The 22834-nt window shown below is 38.5% G+C and overlaps 1 protein-coding gene across 6 annotated transcripts in view; it reads left to right on the top strand.

Moving 5' to 3' along the window:
- Positions 1 to 22834, top strand: part of pdlim7 (PDZ and LIM domain 7) — a 259211-nt gene that overhangs the window by 115059 nt on the left and 121318 nt on the right. For all 6 annotated transcript variants that reach the window (XM_039774500.1, XM_039774499.1, XM_039774501.1 and 3 more), the window contains one exon: positions 15019 to 15170. In XM_039774500.1, the coding sequence (XP_039630434.1) occupies positions 15019 to 15170 (152 nt within the window). The remainder of the gene's footprint in view (positions 1 to 15018; positions 15171 to 22834) is intronic.

Raw genomic sequence — 22834 nt, 5'->3', positions numbered from 1 at the left:
AAGTTCATGCTTCCAGTAAGTTGCCTATGAACAAAACCGTCTCTGCAGCAAACTTCTATTCATACCGGCTTATGATCAGACAACATCATGATAATACTGTCCTTTTCTTCCAAACTTTATTAAATCAGTTTTTAGTTGCTATGTACGCAAAAATAGAATCCGAAACACTAAATTATATCCGACTAAATCAGAAAAAACTACGAGCTGAAAATTACGTTCACTTAAAAGATGCTATTGACAAAAACGACACTGATTTAATACAACTTGGTCAGGCTGTGATATTACCATTTTCCTTCACTGGAGGACCTCGCTATATGCACGAGCGTACACAATACGCAATGACATACGTACATCATTATGGCCGCCCTGAGTTATTCATCACATTTACTTGCAATCCTAAATGGCCTGACATCAGTGAAATTCTCCTTCCACGTCAAAAACCTCACGATCGCCACGACCTTATCAGTCGTGTATTTCATCTCAAGATTCGCAAAATGATAGACTTGCTCACAAAGAGTAACATTTTCGGCTGTACAAATTGCTACATGTACACCATAGAGTGGCAAAAGCAAGGTATTCCCCATGCACACATTCTATTGTGGCTAAAGGATAGGATTAAACCAGCTCTCATCGATCAATTTATCCGTGCGGAAATTCCTGATCCACATACTGACCCTGCCCTACACAAAATAGTAAAATCCACCATGATTCACGGCCCATGTGGACCTCATAATATCAAATCGCCCAGCAGGATCAACAGAATATGCACTAAAAAGTACCCACGTCCATTTATCTCAGAAACTTGAACTGGAGAAGGTTACCCTCGGTACCGCCGGCGCGCACCTGCTGATGGAGGTCATACAATTAACATCAAAGGAGTAGATATCGACAACAGATGGGTGGTCCCTTATAGTCCTGTGCTGTCCCGCTTCTTCAATACTCACATCAATGTCGAATTTTGGAATTCAGTAAATTCGATCAAATACATCTGCAAGTATGTTAACAAGGGAAGTGACCAGGCAGTATTTACAATACAAAATCAAAATGACAAAGTATCCCGATATGAAGCTGGTCATTACATTAGTAGCTCTGAAGCAGCCTGGCGCATTTTATGTTTTCCCATTCACGAACGTTTCCCTCCGGTCGTTCATCTTGCTGTGCATCTTGAGAACGGACAAAGAATTTATTTCACAGAAGGCAATGTTGCCGATAAAGTACACAATCCACCACAAACGACCCTTTTAGCGTTCTTTGACCTTTGCAAACACGATGATTTAGCAAAACAACTTCATTGTAATGAAATTCCATCATATTATGTGTGGGCAAACAACATGTTTTCTTCGAAGGAAACAGGGCAACCCTGTACCAGGGCATTCGGGAGTGAAAAGGGATAATGTACTGGGATGGGTCTACACTGTATGCCCGAATAACTCTGAATGCTACCATCTTCGAGTGCTGCTCAACAAAATCACATTGCCATAGCTGTGGCTTCTTCTGGCATTGCTGCAACTCTTCTAGAAGGTGGCAGAACTGCTCATTCAGCTTTCAAGCTTCCTCTAAACTCAACCATACTGAATCCCCCATGTGTAACATATCAAAGCAGAGCAACATGGCTGAAGTGCTGTGACATTGTCAGCTTATTGTCTGGGATGAATGCACTATGGCACACAGAGCAGGTATTGAGGCTTTAGACAGGACCCTCCAAGACATCTGAAACACCAACAAACTTATGGGAGGCTTGACAGTGTTGCTAGCTGGAGACTTCCGCCAAACCCTTCCAGTCGTGCCCAGAGGAACACGCGCTGATGAAGTTAAAGCATCTCTGAAATCTTCATGCCTATGGCCACAAATCAATGTTGTTACTTTAAAAATAAACATGAGAGTTCATTTGAAAGGCGACAAAAAAGCAGAGGAGTTCTCTTCTCTTCTGATGAGTATAGGTGATGGCACCATCATACAAGAAAATCATAAAATAAATATTCCTACAAATCTCTGTCTCATCGTGAATACCTTACAAAGCCTTCTTCAAAATGTTTACCCCTATCTACGAAGTCTCCACCAAAATGATGTGTCATGGTTAAGAGAGAGAGCTATCCTCGCACCAAAAAATGACATGACTACGACTATAAACCACATTTTACTTCAAGAACTACCTTCACAACCAAAAACATATCAATCTGTTGATTCAGTTGTAGAAGTAGAAGACGCGGTGCACTATCTGGTAGAGTTTCTCCACACTCTAAATCCTCCAGGCACTCCTGAGCATAATCTCATTTTGAAGATTGGGGCACCAATAATGTTACTGAGAAACTTACAACCACCGAAACTTTGTAACGGCACGAGACTTCAGGTCACATCTCTACAAAACAACCTAACTGAAGCAACTATTTTTACTGGCAGTGCCTCAGGTGACACAGTTTTTATTCCTCGCATCCCCATTATACCATCTAATCTCCCATTTCAATTCAAGCGCGTTCAATTTCCAGTAAGGCTCTGCTTTGCAATGACAATTAATAAATCTCAGGGACAGACCCTATAAAAGGTTGGCATTGATTTGAGGCAAGATTGCTTTTCACATGGCCAACTGTATGTTGCATGCTCAAGAGTAAGCTCAGTACACAGCTTGGTCATATTACAACCAGAGGGCCAAACTGACAATGTGGTATATAAAGAGATCCTTAACAAATAATTATTGGTATATTTTCCCTCAGTTTAAAAATGTTTACTTTTCTTCTTAATAAAAATTTTAAGGCAGTACTTCGCCGGGTATTTTGCTAGTACATGATAAAAGCATTAGTAAAAACTACATGTGAGAATGGCTCACAGTTCTACTGCACTACATTAACAATCTCGAAAAGAAAGCCAGGAAAAATCATATCTAGAAATGCTTTGTGTTAGAGACAGGAAAATTTCAAAACATAATTGCTTTGTAGAATCCTGGTTATAATTGGAAAAATAAAACTGAAGACCCACATACATAGGTTTTCGTTATTACCACTTTTAATTCTATGTCTTACACAGTCCTGATAAAAGAAAGGCTTTCCCTTTACTCTGTGATTGAACGTCTGCAGATGCCTGTTTAAACATTGATCCATTTTCTGACTCTTGCACACATCCAGAATCATGCATAAAGGAGTTTAGAATGTGTGAGGAAACTGCATTACCTGCAATGTTAACAGCAGTTGTTAGCATTAAATATTGAGACGAGTTTCAAATAAAATATCTGTTTGACTTGTGTATCCCAGGTAGTGCTGGGTGGTATATTGGTTCATACCAAAAATGTTTTTTTATTTTTGTTATGATATGGATTTTTCTTATAGCGCAACACCGGTTTAAATAGCCTAAACAATGTTCAGAACGTGGCGCAGCGGGAAACTGTTTAAGGGGGAACTCTTTCACTGCTGCACCGTTAAAAAGAGTTAAACACGCATGCAACAGAGTACATGCATTAGTGGAGATATTGAACGGTGAAAATGGAAAGAGAACATTCCGAAACTGAAGCTGTAGCAGACGATCAAGTTGAACATGATGACACAGAAGAACTTTTGCCGAAAAAAGGAGCCGTGCCTGTTGTCTGGAGATACTTTGGTTTTAAAAGGTCGGATGTGGACCATTATGTTCAAATGCGTAAATAATGTTTCTATACTACTGGATAATACTGAAAGCCAAGTTGTACTTGTTTTATTTTTTTTTAAGTACTGTGTAATAGTGTGACGACATGTTGGCCTTATTCTCGACATTTCCACTTTAATCTCGACTCTTATGATGAGAATAAAGTCAACATACTGACTTTATTCTTGTAATTTGTCATTAAAGTAGAACATCGTAAAATAAAGTTCATCTTAAAATGAATATTTAATTTACTAGATTTTCTCAAACCCCATCATAAGTTATGTAGCACATTAAATGCTTTGTGTTAAGTGTTCCCCGAGCCATGTTAATTGCTACTTGCTTCTTAAACTGACTTCCTCTTGCACTAAGAGGAGGCACAGGCAGCACTCGCCACACACAATACATTAATTTCATGATATTCCTGCTCCCTGAACATTTAGAATGCTAAGGTAAATACTTGATATACTTTTCATGATGAAATGAATTCAAGCATGTATTAATCATGTAGGGGCATGGTGGCGTGGAGGTTGCACTGCTGCCTCGCAGCAAGGTGGTCCCAGGGGTTCCCTGCCTTGAATTTGCATGTTTTTTTTGATGGGTTTACTCTGCGTGCTTCAGTTTCCTTTCAGAGTCATGTAGGATATGGGGTTTTGTTATGCTATATTGACCCTGCTAGTGTATGTGTTGCTTGTATTCACCCTGCGATGTGCTGGCACCTCATTCAGGATTTGCTCCTGCCTTGCACACAATGCTTGCTGGGATGGGCGCAATCCTGAATGGATGGAATATTTAAACATGTATAACGAAGATTTTTTTAAAGTTCTGAACACTCCATGGTCTAAGTTTATAACTATTAATAAATTTCACAAGGACGTTTATCGTCTGGTGATTGGTTGTGTGGAGAAAGAAAAAGGAAGAATAGGAACTGGGGGTTTGGTACGTCAGATAGAGACAGCATGCATGCAATAAAGAAAGCCTGCTCAGAAGAACATCCATTGAATTCCATGTTCGTGTCTCTAACCACCAGATCACGAACCCAACATTTACACAATATTTAAGTTAAACCTGTGTAATACCCATTCATATATCCAGTTTTTTTAAGCATCATCACACCTGCCATAAAGTTTTCTATACTGAACGTACACCTGGGGATCCCTTACTGCGAGCGAGCAGCACTACCGCCTCACTACCATGCATGTTTAATACCTGCTTTAATGCATTTCATCATGAAAATATCAAGTATTTATCTTAGCGTTGTAAATTTTCAGAGTAAAAACTTTCCTGCAGCCTGGCAGATCTGGCTTTGATGCTGCAGTATCTCCTCTTGGATGGCAGAAGTGTGAAAAGTCCATATGAGGGGTGTAAGGGGTCCTGCACAATGCTGCAGGCCTTGTGGATACTGCATTTGTAAAATATATCCTGTGGTGAAGGGAGAGGCACCCCAATAATGTTCTCTGCTGTCTTCACTATCCTTTGCAGGCGCTTGCAGTCGGATATGTTGCAGTTGCCATACCAGACAGTGATGCAGCTGGTCAGAACACTCTCAATGGTGCCTCTGTAGAACATGGTGAGGATGGAAGGGGGAAGACTTGCTCACTTCAGCCACCTCAGGAAGTGCAGTCTTTCCTGGGCTTTCTTGAATAGTGATGAGGTGTTATGTGCCCACGTAAGTTCCTCAGTTATTTGCACACCGAGGAACTTGGTACTCCTAATAGTCTCCATATCTAAACTGTTGATGCTGACTGGTATGTGAGCAGGATGTGATTTTCTGAAGTCGCCGATTTTCTCTTTTGTCTTGTCAACATTGAGAAGATAGATTGTTGTCTTCACACAATGCATATAGCCGTTCCACCTCATCTGTGTATGCTGTTTCATCATTCCTGCTTATCAGTCCCAGCACCGTTGTATCATTCGCAAAATTGATAATGTGGCTGTGCAGTCGTGAGTCAGCAGGGTGAACAGCAGTGGACCAAGCACTCAGCCCTGCGGCGCTCCAGTGCTCATTGTGGTATTGCTGAATATGTTTCAGCCTATCCAAACTGACTGGGGCTTCTCTGTCAAGAAGTCCAGGATTCAATTGCAGAGGATGGTGTTCAGTTCCGACCTGCTCAGTTTTACAACCAGCTTTTGAGGGATGATTGTGTTGAAGGCAGAGCTAAAGTGTATGAATAGCATCCTGACATGTGTCTTTTTTTATCCAGATGTGTCAGGGAGTGGTGAAGGGCAGAGCATATGGCATCCTCAGTTGACCTGTTTGAGCGGTATGCAAACTGAAGAGGGTCAATGGAGGCAGGGAGATTAGTCTTTGTGTGACATTACTAACCTTTCGAAGCATTTCATTATGATTGGCGTGAGTGCAACTGGTCGGTAGTCATTCAAGCATGTCACTGATGACTTCTTCGGCACTGGTATAATGGTGGTCAACTTGAAGCATGCTGGGACTGACGACTGGCTCAGAGATGTGTTGAAGATGTCTGTGAGGACACCAGCCAGTTGAGTGCACCAGCACCAACCTGCCACACTCTGATGTTCTTGCAGGCTGGGTTAGTGAACTTTAGCAAGGACTTGTATGCAGGAACCATAAATGCTGATATGGTCTGAGTAGCCGAGGTGGGGGAGTGGTAGGGCCTTGTAGGTATCAGGAGCTCTCTTGTAAACATTGTCCAGACAGCTTCCTCCTCTAGTAGCAAAGTTCACATTCTGAAAGAATTTTGGGAGAACTGACTTCAAGTTGGCATGACTGAAGTCTCCAGCAATAATGAAAAATGCCTCGGGGTGCATCGTTTGGAGTTTGCTGATTATCTTGTAGAGTTCCGCTAGCGCCTGGTTAGCATTTACACTAGGCAGGGGGTAGACAGCAACCACCAGCACGCAACTGTATTCTCTCGGCAGGTAGAAAGACCGACACCTTACCGATAAAACCTCAATCTGCGGGGAGCAGTGTCACGCAACTGAGGCAGCATTCGTACACCACTCTCTGTTCACATAAGCACACAGTTCCCCTAACCCTAGCGGGTGTTACCGGACAAAGAGGCGCCTCTATCCGCTTGGAAGATGGTCAGTCCATCTAGCTGGATGGCTGAGTCTGCAATGTTTTCCTGGAGCCATGTCTCAGGTAAAATAAGGATGCAACAGGCTCTCATTTCTCAGCTTTATATTATCCAGCTTGTTGTCCAGCAGTCGGACGTTTGAAAGCAGAATGGACGGCATCGCAGGTCTGGTGGGGTTAGTTTTTAGCCTTGTGCAAACAGCGCCTCGTTTCTGCTTCCGATCACTGTGCTTGCGTTTTCGCCAGCTCAGCTTCTCAGGCTGCCGAAGAAAGCAAAGGCTGCGGAGCGTCTCTGTCAACTCACTGGATATTTCGGCACAGTTTCTTTGGAAATCGAGCAGGATTTGCCGCTCATAAATGTATGTCTGCGTACTACTATCACTTAAATCTACTTCTTTTCTTATACTAGTTGACAATGACGAACAAAGATTAACACTAAACACCGCGGACTCTGGAGCTCTGTAAGCCACAGCCTGCAAGAACACCGATATACTTCATTTAAGAGGACGTTGTTACAAAAACAGCTTTAAAGACAATGTTTACATGAAAATATTCTGAATTTTCTTGAAATTCAGTAATTCATCAGTACAGATAATGTTTGAATTTTTATTTTTCGTATTGCCAGTATTTTTCAGTAACAGGAGGGATAATATCAGAGGATAAAGTTAGAATGTGCATATATAAGAGAAATTATGCAGTCCGCAATAACATCATCTGCATTTGTTGTTACACTGGAGGAATCCCTGTGTTTGTTACAAATTAAATTCAAGTCTTGCATTGTAATTTGATATTTATAGTTTATTTAAATTATTGCTGGTCAAATACTTGATTGAAATTATGTTCCACTATTTTAAATTTGCTGTTACTATTAGTCTTTATGTATTTTATATTCTGTTACAGAAAACGGCACAGTATGGTCTACCTGATTAATGTAGGTACTTTTAATTACAAAGATGGTGAAAGGGATTTCTATTTTTGCCATTATTTCAAATGGTATCAAATGTTGTTGTACAGTAGATCACTGGTGTTAGTATTGAATACAAAAGTTATGGTGTGGTGGTATCCCTAACATTTATGCATGTTAACTCAGGATTCAAAATTATGTCAGAATGAGAAAGTATGATTGCGGATGAATGCACTTGTAAGTGTGCCCTACAGTGCTACTCTCTTTTAGGTTTGCTTGCTATTTTGAGAATGTTGTTGGGATAGTATCCAGTTTCCTGTTTTGAAAATAGTTGAAAGGGTATATGGCAATGTCTATAACAAAGTCTTTTAATAAGTAACTGGGATCCATTTTGAATATGCCATCATTTAATGTCCACTGGCTTATGCTCATGCTATTACAGCAAGACCATGCACTGTAAATGCCTTGAGAAAAGGTTTCTGTTTGTGCATGCCTCATGGCTTAGAGATGCAGATAATGAAGTCACTTGAAATTGCAGACATACATGTTACAATAGATATTCCATGCTTGCCTACAATAAAGACCTTTAGTTTTACTAATATTTAATGAATGCTCAATTTGAACTTTAACTGTTATTGGAAGACTCTGTAAACATGGAGATAATTTTCTTTTTAAACTGTTAAAGAAGCTTCTAATACAGTATGTGGTTATTAAGGAGTTTAGACTTTTGCATGATTTTGACTTTTTTCTAGTTCTCAACTTGGCTTAAACGTTTGGTATTCTGTATTTCCCAGTTTAGACTATTGCTTATTGTTTGACTTTGTGCATTCTTGGATCTTCTGGTCCTTATGGTAAAGTTTAAAGTATGTTTTCCTTTCTACTATAGTGGTAGAATAGTGTCCAATCAAGTATTCGTTCACCATTTTGAAGAAAGGAGAGTACCTATCAAAATACAGTATACTAATTTTAACACGTTAAAGGCAGGAAAAATCATTTAAAAAATTATACATACAGGTAATTTTTTTGTTTTTGTGATTTAAAGTGGATGTCATTGATTGATTATGAATAAATGAAGTCCATCCGTAGTAATGGTATGTTATTTTTGTAATATAGAAAACAAAATGGATCATGGTGTTCAAGATATAACAAGTGCATTATATTATTTGAGTTTACCTCTCTTGACTTGTACTCCATATACTGACAAATTCACTAAAGCTTACAAGTCTTTCTTTCACATTGTACTCTCTAGTTTTAGATCCCATTCATTGTGTATTTATATTTAATCTTTTTCTCATTCTGTGAAAGGCAGTAAATTTTAATTTATTTACTTAATTTACTTTTTAAAATGTACACATATCAATGAAAATTTGGATTTCGCCCAGGACTGTCTATAGGGAATTTATTGATGCTGCAATATCTGCTTATTTACCTTGATTTGTATAAAGAGAGTTACTTGCATCCATCCATCCTGTATTTAAATCATCTTAATTCATGTTTAGGGGTCATTGAGAAAACCGGACACAAATTAGGAACCAGCTGTGGATTTGTTACCTGTGCAATATAGGACACATTTCTGCACCCACCCACACTTTCTTACTCCAAACATATTCATAATCACCAGTTAACCTAACACTCATGTCTGGGTTGTGGGATAAAAGTATGAATGTGGGGAGAGAATGTGCTTTTCAGAAGCGGCTTTATTAGCCAGGTATATTTCTACATACAAGAATGTGTCACCTCTTAACCCTTACAGACACACCCACCCCATACAGTATATGTGTATATATATATATATATATATATATATATATATATATATATATATATATATATATATATATATATATATATATATATATATATATATACATACAGTGATGTAAAACAGTAAATACATCCCATGATTTTCTTTTTTTTTTCTTTTCATTTTTAAAATTTATGGACAGAAACAACCTCAGGTAGGTGTTATCTTGCATGTACAGCATCTTTCAAATCCCTTCCTCAGCATCTCGATGGGATTCAGATCCAGGCTTTGACCTAGTCATTCCAGAACTCTGTATTTCTATTTTTCAGCCATTCCTTGGTTGGTTTGATGGTATATTTAGTGTCATTGTCATGTTGCAAGGTCCACCTTCAGGTAAGCTTTAATCTTTTGATAAATGGCTTTGTATTACCCTCAGGCACCCTGAAGTACAATGATGAATTCATGGTGGATTCTATAAAGATGAGTTGTCAAGGCCCTGATACAGTAATGCAGCCCCAAACTATAACATTTTCACCATCATTTTTTACAGCTGGTATGGTGGTGTTCTGATCAAATGCAGTCTTTAGTTTTCACTAAACATGTTCTGGTACTGTAGCCACACAAGTTTAGTTTTTGTTTGATATACTTAATTAATCCCCGAGGGGAAATAGTCTTTTTGCATGACCTTTAGTGGTTAGAGAGCAGGGTCAGCCATTGTACAATGCCCTGGAATCGTAGCTTTGCAACAGTCCGGAGCATATCTTTGCCTAGATGTTCAATGTCAAATTTTACTATTGCCCTGATGTTCTTTCTGCATAGCAAAGGTTTCCTCCTGGCACTACTCCCGTGTAGATCTAATTTGTACAGCCTCTTTCTAATAGTAATCTCCTGCCCTTTGACATCAACAGTAGCAAGAACTACCTGTATGTCTTGTGATAAAATTCTTGGATTCTTAGAGCCTTCTTTCAGCCTCTTTTGTTTTGCTCTCAAGCTGAACTTCCTCATGCTGCCTGGTCTGGACAATTTGGTTGTAGTTTAAAATCTTCGCCACTTGTAGACGATCTTCTGGACAGTGGAATGGTTGATTTCCTACTGTTCTGGAGATCTTTTTAAATCTCTTCCCAGATACCTTCTTTCTGGAGACCTCATAAAGCTCTTTTGATCTACACTTTTGTGATAATATACACTTCAACAACCAAGAGCAAACCAAACTAAATATCTGCGGGTTAAATTAGCCAGATTCAGATAAGATCCTTTCTAATGACAATTTAATCATTTGAACCTGATTTGGTGTGCCTAACTGTAATTTTAGGTATTTAAGGTATTGATAAATGTAGGGATATACTTACTTTTTCCACATGTGAAATTTGCATATATATTTATTTAAATTGTACAATGGACTACAAATAGAACTATGGTGTAATGTTTTGTTATATTACCTTCATCTATATATACTTTTAAAATTAAGATCAAAACTTGGTATTTCCACATATGTTACAGATAAAACATTTCATGGGGTGCACTTACGTTTTCACCTAACTGTATAATGTAAACATGTAATGCATAAAGTAGTCATGAGTTACATAAAATAAACATATATTATACAGATGTTGAACTGACAGATAGGCACTCAACTAGTAAAACATATGTTACACCTTGTATATTTTACTTTACACATATTGCACAAATTAGCAATATTTACATTGTGCCAGGAGGGAGAGAGAGAGAGTCGGGCCCATTGTCTTGTAACTGTTAATGAGTCTTATGACAAATGGGAAGAAACTTCTTGTATCTGTTTACTTTGGCACCTAATGCTCTGAGGTGCCTACCAGTGGGGAGTTCTTTGATCAAAAAGGATCCAGGGTTTGAGGGGTCAGCAGTGATTTTCCTTGTTCATTTCCTTGCTTGAATCAGAATTAGGGAGGAATAATAATGGACACCCTATGATGGTTACCCTATGATTGAGGTAACTATGTTTTAGACAATTCTGTAGTCAAATATGTGTGTTGCTTTCTCATTAAATGTCAGCATATTTGTGAAGCTCTGTCCAAAAACATATTGAATGTTCTCTATCATCCCTGTTTTGGATAGTTTGTTCCATTCATTTACTTGTGAAATTAACACCAATTTTCCAGCTCATGTCATACACATGAAGACTTGAATACTTTTATAATATTAAAAAGGCAAATTTACAGGGGGATATAATAGTCATCAGTGACTTTAACTATCTGAATATTACCTAGAATGAAGTTGGAAATGGCGGAGCACAAGAGTTTTTACAATTAATCAGTGACTGTTTTTAACACAGTATTTTAAAGCTAAAATCGGTTGAGATTCAAAATGGGTCAGGATTTAGTATTTTGTAGTAATCCGGATAGAAATGTGGGTGTAGAGGTGATTGAACAACTAGGGTCATGTGACCATAATATAATACAGTTCTCAGTATTTTATAAGAGTGTGGTTGCAAAAACAAAGGTTGTTAAGTTTAAAGACTGATAGATTGAGATAAGCTTTTAAGTGTGGAGACGGTCAAAGAGCAGTGGAGCAGGCTTAGAAATTTTACATGTAATGCAGGACAGGTATATACCTAAATTTGGAATTAATAGGAAATTTAAAAAAATTCCACAGTGAGTTAATAAAGAGTTAAAAAAGAACTGCAAAGGAAAAACAGCTGTATAAGGCGTATAAGACTAATGACTCCAAAGTGAATTGTAGGGTGTATGAGAACTTAAGAGCAATCATTAAAAAGGATAGGGAGGATAAATGACAGTTGGAGAGTAATATAGCAAATAAGGCAAAGGATGACCCTAAGATATTTTTAAGTATTTTAGTAGTAAAAGAACAGTCAAGGAGGAGGTGAAATACATCAGGAATTGTAAAGGGGAATTAAAAGATACAGACAATGAAATAGCAGATGCTCTAAACTTGCATTTTTCTGAGGTCTTCACAAGTGAGCAAGTGGAAAACCTCCCAGCAGTAAATGGGACTTCTAAGGAGGTGATTTAGAAATTGTTGAGAGAGTAGTACTGCTCAGATTAAATAGGCTGAAATCAAATAAATCGCCAGTACCAGGTAATATTTACCCTCAAGTTCTTAAGGAGGCTAGCGAGTACATATTTTAACCCTTGACACACATTTTTAGGAAGTTACTGTGCACTGGGGAGATTCCAAATGACTGGAAAATGGCAAATATTATCCCGTTATATTTAAAGGGTGACTGGGCAGATCCAAGCAACTATAGGCTGCATCACAGGAAAATTGATGCAAGGAATTATTAAGGAAAACATTGAGCAGCACAAGTACAAGAAGTTTTCTGAATAGTTAGCATGTGTTCAGAAGAGGGAGATCATGTTTGACTAACATGCTGGAATAACAAAAGGATATGATCAAAGTGAATCATATAATATTTTTTATTTTGACTTTCAGAAAGCAGTTGAAAAGGTGCCACATGAGAGGTTGGGCATCAAATTAAAAAGTAGAAGTTCAGGATGATGTTTGTAGATGGATGCAGAATTGACTCAGACACAGGAAGTGGAGGGTGATGGTGCACGGGAAATTATCAGAATTTGGCTGATGTTAAGAGTGGTGTTTCATCGAGACCAGTTGTAGGGCTGCTGCTGTTTTCAATAAGATACCAAGATAGGTGGATTGGCACATAATTTTAAAATCTGTTAAATCCTTACAGAAGTACTTGGACAGGACACGACTTGGGTGGATTTATGGCAGATGAAATTTAATGTCAGTAAATGTAAGGTATTACACATAGGAAGTAAAAATTTTAGGATTTAATACACACTGGGAGGTCTGAAAATCGAGAGCACACCTTATGAGAAGGATTTAGGAGTCGTAGGTGACTCTATGCTATCAACTTTCAGACAGTGCTCAGAAGCCATTAAGAAGGCAAACAAAATGTTAGGTTATATAGCAAAATGTTTGGAGTGCAAGTCCAAGGAGGTTATGCTTGAGCTTTATAATGCACGTGTCTGGAGTACTGTGTGCAGTTTTGGTCTCCAAGCTACAAAAAAGATATAGCAGTGCTAGAAAAGGAGAGCGACTAGGCTCATTCCAGGGCTGAAGAGGTTGAAGAAAGTTTAAAATAACTGAGCCTTTTCAGTTTAAGCAAAAGAAGATTAAGAGGTGACATGACTGAAGTTTTTAAAATTATGAAGGGTATTAGTACAGTGGATCAAGACTGTTATTTTTTTAAATAAGTTCATCAAAAACATGGGGACACAGTTAGAAATTTGTTAAGGGTAAATTTTGCACAAATATTGGGAAGTTTTTCTTTACTCAGAGAACCATAGACACTTGGAATAGGCTACCAAGTAGCGACATAGACAGTTTAAGACTTTAGGGACCTTTAAAAATTGATGTTTTTTTTAAAAAGAATTAAATGGGTAGGACTGGAGAGATTTGATGGGTTGAATGGGCTGTTCTCGTCTACATTGTTCTAATGTTCAACCAGAATACTTTCTAATTTAAAATGTTTCTTTGTTCATTTAGATAGATAATATCTACTTTTTCCTTGCATGCTGTAATGGATTCATTTCATTATCAGTTCATCATATATTAGCCATTGCATACTGCAGAGATGCCTTTTTGGGAGGTTTTAAATTATATGTTCACACATGAATCTTTGGTACTTAGAATTCAAAACAAAGCCATGGAGTGACAGATGTATGGGGGAACAGAGAAATCTTGATGCTAATGTGACTTTTTATCTCCAGCAATCAGCGGTTTTGTTGCCATTTCACTTATAAGACGTTTTCCTGAGACCCTCTATTAAGTACTGTTAAAACTATGAAGGTGGGTGCAAAAAGAAACTTCCAACAGTAGGATACATTTTTATTAGCTGAAGCAATTTGCTGTCTATGAGACGTACGTTCACAAAACATTTACTAGATAATCTTTTGCAGCATATATACAGTACAGGCCAAAAGTTTGGACACACCTCCTCATTCAATGTGTTTTCTTTATTTTCATGACCATTTACAGTACATTGGTAGATTCTCACTGAAGGCATCAAAACTATGAATGAACACATGTGGAGTTATGTACTTAACAAAAAAAGGTGAAATAACTGAAAACGTTTTATATTCTAGTTTCTTCAAAATGGCCACCCTTTGCTCTGATTACTACTTTCCACACTCTTGGCATTCTCTCGATGAGCTTCAACAGGTAGTCAGTTACCTGAAATGGTTTTCACTACACAGGTGTGCCTAATCAGGGTTATTTAGTGGAATTTCTTGCTTTATCAATGGGGTTGGGACCAGCAGTTGTGTTGTGCAGAAGTCAGGTTAGTTGGACGATCATTTATTTTTCAACAGGACAATGACCCCAAACACACCTCCAGGCTGTGTAAGGGCTATTTGACCAAGAAGGAGAATGATGGAGTGCTGTAAATGGTCATGAAAATAAAGAAAACACATTGAATGAGGAGGTGTGTCCAAACTTTTGGCCTGTACTGTACCACAGCTAGATGATTTTATTCTAGCCATTAATGTACTTTTCAATCTGTTTTTGATTATAAGACATGATCATCTTTTAGGCTACCAGTAACCACATGTCTGTTTAGGCTTAGAATTTTTTTTTTTTTAAAGCCATGTGATCAGGACAAAAATAACTGAATTTGAACTGGCCCTGATATAGTTCTAAGCATCAGCATGTCTACCATTTGTTTCCTAACGTTTTTTTGTTTTGTTTTTCTAGCTAACTCCAGGTGGCAAGGCAGCCCAGCAGAATGTTGGAGTTGGAGACTGGGTGGTATCCATTGATGGTGTGAATGCCGAAGGTTTAACACATGTAGAGGCACAGAACAAGATCAAAGCATGTACTGATAGTCTCTCCCTCACCCTAAGCAGGTAGAAAATTACAACATTGAACTTTATTGCTTCAAGTATGAGTGATTTATAGGCAGAACGATAGTAGCTACATACTTTTTTTTGAGTAACAAATTTCAATAACATGTCTTAGATTATTTATTAATTATTGTTTCAAGAATTGTAAAAGTATATTTTGCATATTCTGTTGTATACACCAAATTGTTACCCTTATAACATTCAAAGAAAAAACTAAAATTGAAACTCTACATTTCCTAGTTTTTAGCATTAAAATATTGCATCATGCTGCTTGACACAGTCGGTCCATTGATATTTGGATCAGAGAGTTTTATTTAAGGTTATATTATGATATTTAACTTGCCTTTGCAAGTATGTAAACTGAGTTAGAGCATAGTTGCAGCTTTTAATGGTTTAACCACATTCAATTTCAGTCACTAATAGATTTCTATTTGAAGACCAGCATTACATGATGGGTGACTGCAGCTGTGAAAAAAATGATAGCTTTAGTTATCTAAGCTTACACAATGCATAACTCCATCAAAACTAAATGTACTTTCCCACCCATTATGACTAAGCATATAATCCATCAAGTGATCACTTCAAACAGAGGGTGCATAGTGCATGTCATTTCCCTTTGCGTTCAGTGCTAAACATGCAGCCACAAGATTAAAACCAGCTGAAGACAGTTTGTGGAGAGGAATAATTCCTTTGGATACAACACTACTATAGGTTTAACACATATACACTCACCTAAAGGATTATTAGGAACACCATACTAATACGGTGTTTGACCCCCTTTCGCCTTCAGAACTGCCTTAATTCTACGTGGCATTGATTCAACAAGGTGCTGAAAGCATTCTTTAGAAATGTTGGCCCATATTGATAGGATAGCATCTTGCAGTTGATGGAGATTTGTGGGATGCACATCCAGGGCACGGCTCCGTTCCACCACATCCCAAAGATGCTCTATTGGGTTGAGATCTGCTGACTGTGGGGGCAATTTTAGTACAGTGAACTCATTGTCATGTTCAATAAACCAATTTGAAATGATTCGAGCTTTGTGACATGGTGCATTATCCTGCTGGAAGTAGCCATCAGAGAAAACATCCCCCACACCATTACACCACCACCACCAGCCTGCACAGTGGTAACAAGGCATGATGGATCCATGTTCTCATTCTGTTTACGCCAAATTCTGACTCTACCATTTGAATGTCTCAACAGAAATCGAGACTCATCAGATCAGGCAACATTTTTCCAGTCTTCAGCTGTCCAATTTTGGTGAGCTCGTGCAAATTGTAGCCTCTTTTTCCTATTTGTAGTGGAGATGAGTGGTACCCGGTGGGGTCTTCTGCTGTTGTAGCCCATCCGCCTCAAGGTTGTGCGTGTTGTGGCTTCACAAATGCTTTGCTGCATACCTCGGTTGTAATGCGTGGTTATTTCAGTCAAAGTTGCACTTCTATCAGCTTGAATCAGTCGGCCCATTCTCCTCTGACCTCTAGCATCAACAAGGCATTTTTCGCCCACAGGACTGCCGCATACTGGATGTTTTCCTTTTCACACCATTCTTTGTAAACCCTAGAAATGGTTGTGCGTGAAAATCCCAGTAACTGAGCAGATTGTGAAATACTCAGACCGGCCCGTCTGGCACCAACAACCATGCCACGCTCAAAATTGCTTAAATCACCTTTCTTTCCCATTCTGACATTCAGTTTGGAGTTCAGGAGATTGTCTTGACCAGGACCACACCCCTAAATGCATTGAAGCAACTGCCATGTGATTGGTTGATTAGATAATTGCATTAATGAGAAATTGAACAGGTGTTCCTAATAATCCTTTAGGTGAGTGTTGATCATATAGTTTTACCACACTCCCAGCTAGAACATCACATAAAGGGATAATTTTCCTGCAGATCATCTAATGTGGTCTACCCAATTTCTTTATATGAAATGTCCCAACACTGCCCTCTATGTGGGAGAAGCTGGACAAAAATTCCAACAAGAATGAATTTACACAGGTTCCTCATTAAGCATGGCAATAGGGATGTTCCTGTATTAGCTCACTTCAGCAGCCATAGACACTGTGAGAAGGACTTTAAAGTCACAGTGCTTATGGGTAACTTCAAAACACAGCAAGTAAGAGAAGAATGGGAAGTTAAACTCATACTAAAATGTAACACATTACAACATGGTTTGAATAGAGACAAGAGGATTATAACAAGATATGAGGATTGTTTACATCTCTCGGACTGACCCATACAACCTGACTACAGATCCACATTGTATGTAAAAGTCATCAAAATCTTCAAAAGACTTTGTTGGATAGTTATAAAAGAATCTTGACTATACATTGTTCTCTCGTGCTAAGTGAATCTTAGCTGGGAGAGGTATATAAATTTTTTACATCTAAGATGTCTGTCTTAAAGGTTTTCCAATGCTGTACATGTCCTAGTGTCTATATAAACACAGGGAATTTCAGTCTCTATATTACCCCCTAAATGCATTGAAGCAACTGCCATGTGATTGGTTGATTAGATAATTGCATTAATGAGAAATTGAACAGGTGTTCCTAATAATCCTTTAGGTGAGTGTAGTGTGCATTTCTTTCTAACAATAAATTATTAGAAAAAATCAATCTTGCATCTCTGAATGGATTATGTAACTTAGGTTTGCAATTTTCTTTATTTCAAAAATCATCTGCACTTTTGTAACAGAATGATACACAAGAGACACGGAAAAATGCATTTTTTGAGCCAGTAGCACCCTGTCTGGCACATTCACTATTACTAATAAGGTAAAATATTTCATTTTTGAGCTGGGAGCATTTGCCCCTCTCTTTTCCTTTATTTTTTTGTATCTTTATCAGACTATTCATGAAAAAGGTACACAAATTATTACTTATTTAACAGACTGTCTGACAAAAAGCAATATCACAAAGCAAGTTATTATACTTACAAGACTGAAGCTACAAGCATCAAAAGTAACAGAGAAAAAGATTTAAAAAAAGCAAGTACAAGGAGGTAGAACTACAACATAATTATGCCTGCAGTTAGACTAAGACAAAAATCAGTATAAATTATACATTGTCAGTACCACAGCAGTTACCCTGTAAGAAAGAAATTAAGCAGTTCCAATATATTTATTGAAAAGGTGTGTTTATAAAAGACATCTAAATACAAATAAATTGTTGCTGTTCAAATAGGATAAAAAGAGAGAGATCATTCATTTCGATGAATGAAAGCAAGGAGTCTCAAGTCACAGCAAGATCATGACGGTGGTGAAAGGGTAGTAACTTCAAGGGTGATGCACAGAGGCAAACTTGAGAAAGGAGGATGAGAGAACAAATACAAAGTAGCTGACTTTAAAAGGTTAAGTTGATTAAGGTGATGACCATTAATCCATCATGAAATGGCAGACAGACAGGTGGAGATCTGGGCCGAAAGCTGTGGGTTGTAAGATGGAATTGAGAGGAAGATCTGCGCATCAACAGCACAGAGATGGTGGGAGAAGCCATATCAGAACTAAGGGACGAATGTAGAGAAAAGAGAAGCAGACTCAGTAGTGATCCTGGATGCACACCTGTAGTAACCTTAAATGAAAAAAATAAGGAGTTAGACCAGTAAACACAAAAGGATCAGTCCAAGATGTAGCACTTGATCCAGTCCAAGGCAGAATCACTGATTCAGAGGTTATCAAGGTAATAAATAAGAAAGGAGTGGTTAGCAGTTTTGATAGCTGATGAAAGGTCAGGGGAGGATAAGGAGAGAGGAGAAGCTTGAGCAGATCTAAGAGCATTAGTTACTGAAAGCAGTGCAGTCTCAGCAGAGTGCCCCTTATGGAATCCTGACTGAAACAGATATAGTAGATCAGGGGTGGCGAACTCCAGGCCTAGAGTGCCGCAGTGGCTACAGGTTTTCATTCTAACCCTTTTCCTAGTCAGTGACCAGTTTTCACTGCTAATTAATTTTTTCCCCATTACTTTAATAGCCCTGTTAGAAGAGTTCAGCTGTCTGAATTGATTCCTTTCTTCATTAAATTACAGCCAAGCAGAAATGAGACGTGAAACGAGCTAACAGATGACCAGCTAAACTGGGGCTTCAGACTCCAACCAATTTCACACCAATCACTTTGTTAATGAGAAGCCAATTCTTGAAGTTAATTAAACCTGTTATTTAATTCCATGGCTTGTTGCTGCTCTCATTCTGCCACAGCACACATTTCGAAAACTGTTGTTATTCTGTTCTTTCCAAGAGCACTGTCAAAATGTTTTGGTGACCTGAGAGATCCACCTTACCAAGACCATCACCTCTCTTTAATTTCAGATATTGTGTAAGGGGCACAGGGGAGCTGGTCATGTGATGGCTTGTTTTGTGTCTCATTATTGTTTTGCTGCTAATTAAAGAAAAAGAACAACTATTGGGCCTGAGTCAAGTTAATTAAAAGAAGTAATCAACTGCAAAAACTGGTCACTATTTAAGATGATGTTAAGAATGAAAACCTGCAGCCACTGCGGCAATCGAGGCCTGGAGTTCACCCCCCCTGTAGTAGATTATTGTCGGTGAGAAATGAAGAGAGCTGTTTATGGACTTTGCATTCTTGGACATGAACTGCAGGAGGGAAACAGGATGATCATTCTTAAATATGCTTGTTCTAAAGAGTTTGCTGTCTTTGGTAATGACTTTCTACAACTACAATGCCACTTTGTATTATTTTTAGCTGTACTAAACTCTAGCTTGGAGCTCACTTCAGGTTTTTGATTCATCAGCACAATTAGTGGTCATTGTAAACTGCTCAAATCAAATTATCTGAACAGTAACTTTTCCAATGCAATACACATTTTACCCAGCATTATTTTAGCGTACTGAATTCCTTTGCTAATATCCCAGCATTCTACCAAAGACTGACCATTATAATTATTTGGTATTTAAATAATACTAATAATTTAAATAAATAACCATCTTTGCTTATTGACTGCATTGCTGAAATTAAATCCTGGATTTCTTCAAATTTTCTTAAACTAAACTGACAAAACTGAGGTCCTCCTCATTGGCTCAAAAATCATCATCATCCAAAGCCAATAATCTTTCTCTTGTGATTGATAACTCCGTTGTTTCCCCATCACCTCAGGTTAAGAGTCTGGGTGTCATCCTCGACTGTACTCTGTCTTTCCAATCTCACATTAATAATATCACCTGGGGCCTCATGCATAACGCCATGTGTAGAACTCACACTATAACGTGACGTAAGCACAAAAGCCGAAATGTGCATAAGCACAGAAAAATCCAGATGCGTAAATCTGTGCATTCGCCAACTTCCGCTACATAAATCCCGGTCAGCGTGAAAAGTAACGCTCGTGCACGCGCTTGCTGTCCCGCCCCAACTCCTCCCAGAATTACGCCTCTTTGAATATGCAAATCAATATAAATAGTCCTTAAGCTCAGCCTTCTGTGAAAAGGCAATGGGAAAAGGAAGCTGATCGACTGACATACCGTGTCAGAGAAACTCAAAAGCTCAAGTTCACAAAGTCGCACAGTGCCCGAAATAAAAAAGAAGTTGTCAGATATCAAAGTCGCTGTGAAAAGGCGAGTCGTAGCCTACCATCTGAGTGTCATATGAAAGCGTATCAGGTTACAGAAAAAAAAAAAAAGGCACACAGTGGGGGTGGTAAAGCACAAAATGTCAACTTCAGTCTCGAAATTTCCAGTTTAATCACGTAGTTTATTTTGTCATTAAAGTAGAACATCATAAATTTCATCTTAAAATCATTTAGTTAACCAGTTTCTCAAATCACATCGTAATTAAAGTAGCACGTTAAATGCTTTGTTTTGTATGTGTTTTTCTATGTGCTCTATGTATGTGAATCACTACCTGCATCTTAAACTGGCTTTCTCTTCCTCCGACAGGACACAGAATCCATTACATTCGTGATATTACAGCTCTCTGAATAACTAAAATACTGAGATGTATAAGTGATATCATTTTCATGATGATAGGAGTTAAAGCACATTATTAAACATGGGAACATGGTGGTGCAGTGATGGTGCGCGACCTTCAATGAAATAATTTATTGCAGTAGTACTCGGGGGGGCGTCTCTAGGCTCATGGCGGCCCTGGGCAGAGAAAGAATCAGTGGCCCCTTCGCCCGCCAATGTCAATATGATATTTTATGCACGGCAGATGGCCATGTCCGTTGCGGACACTGCATAGCCACCTCGTGCTCATGACACAAGCATTTCTTTTGCCAAAATTTGCCACTGCGTTTTTAGCTGTGTCGTTATTTTCTCTTTCTGTTTTTTTGTTCAGTATATATTGGCGTGGCAGCCCTGTGCAGATGTACAGTTTGCACATGCCTAAGGCCACCCCTACAGTACTGTCTCTTTCAAACGTACTAACCTCCAATTCCTGTCCTTCCTTTTCTTTCTCCAAGTAACCGATCACCACACAATCAGCTCTGTAATAGACGTTAAGTCATCTGTAAGCTTATAATGCCAATTCTTCAAAACTTTTAAGGAACATTGAAATATCTTCGTAGTACATGTTTAATTATTCTATCCTTCATGCCAGTCCCAGTGAAGCATACAGTGCGATGCAGGAAGCGGGAGCGCCAGATCCTTGCTAGCGTAGCAACACTGTGTACTTTAATTATTAACAATATAAATTATTTAAATAAAGTTAAAGTTTTATGTGTATAATAAACATGTTTTGCTGCATTTCATCTTAAAAATGATCTCATCATCATATGTAAATACGCGCTTTATAAAGTGGCTCAGGTTGTGCAATTATTATAACTGTAGTGCAAGTTTACAGTGAGGTGATTGTACTTATAAGTACAAACAGTTCTACAAGGAGCAGTTGATGGACTGATTGAGTGCGTTTAGAGCTCTTGGGATGAAACTCTTTCTGAACCGCGAGGTCAGTACAAGAAAGTTTTGAAGCGTTTGCCATGTGAGAAGCAGTTCAAGTAGGAAGCATGGCTGAGGCAGTGTGTGCTTGATGCTTTCCGAGCAGCTGCTCTGAGTGGTGCAGTGAGACTAATATGGAAAAAGATGATCCGCTGTGGCAACCCCTAACGGGAGCAGCTGTAAGAAGAAAAAGAAGGTGCAGTGAGAGTAACAACGCTAAAGCAGTTATGGTATTAGGAATAGTTTGACTATTCCGTGGACCATTATATTGTTACTGGTTAATTACAATCAGATGCATTAAACTAATCTATACTAATAAAAGGCAAAGCCCTCACTCACTCACTCACTCACTCACTCACTCACTCATCACTAATTCTCCAACTTCCCGTGTGGGTGGAAGGCTGAAATTTGGCAGGTTCATTCCTTACAGCTTCCTTACAAAAGTTGGGCAGGTTTTATATCGAAATTCTACACGTAATGGTCATAACTGGAAGCAGTTTTTCTCCATTTACTGTAATGGAGATGAGCTTCAACGCCGTGGGGGCGGAGTTTCGTGTGACATCATCACGCCTCCCACGTAATCACGCAGTACATAGAAAACCAGGAAGACCTAAAAAAGCGCTGAAGAAAACATGCATTATATAATTGAGAAGGCAGCGAAACAATAAGAAGCGAAGCGAAGTGACATATACAACCATATTCATGAGTTCTGCTACTGAAACAAAGCACGATGTAAACCTACACTTTAAATTAAGTTCATAGACAGGCTGCCGCTGGCGTTTGT

The sequence above is a fragment of the Polypterus senegalus genome, chromosome 13, assembly GCF_016835505.1.
Source record: "Polypterus senegalus isolate Bchr_013 chromosome 13, ASM1683550v1, whole genome shotgun sequence".
Taxonomy (NCBI): Eukaryota; Metazoa; Chordata; class Cladistia; order Polypteriformes; family Polypteridae; genus Polypterus; species Polypterus senegalus.
The sequence above is the reverse complement of the archived record's forward strand: the minus strand, read 5'-3'. Positions and strand labels throughout refer to the sequence as shown.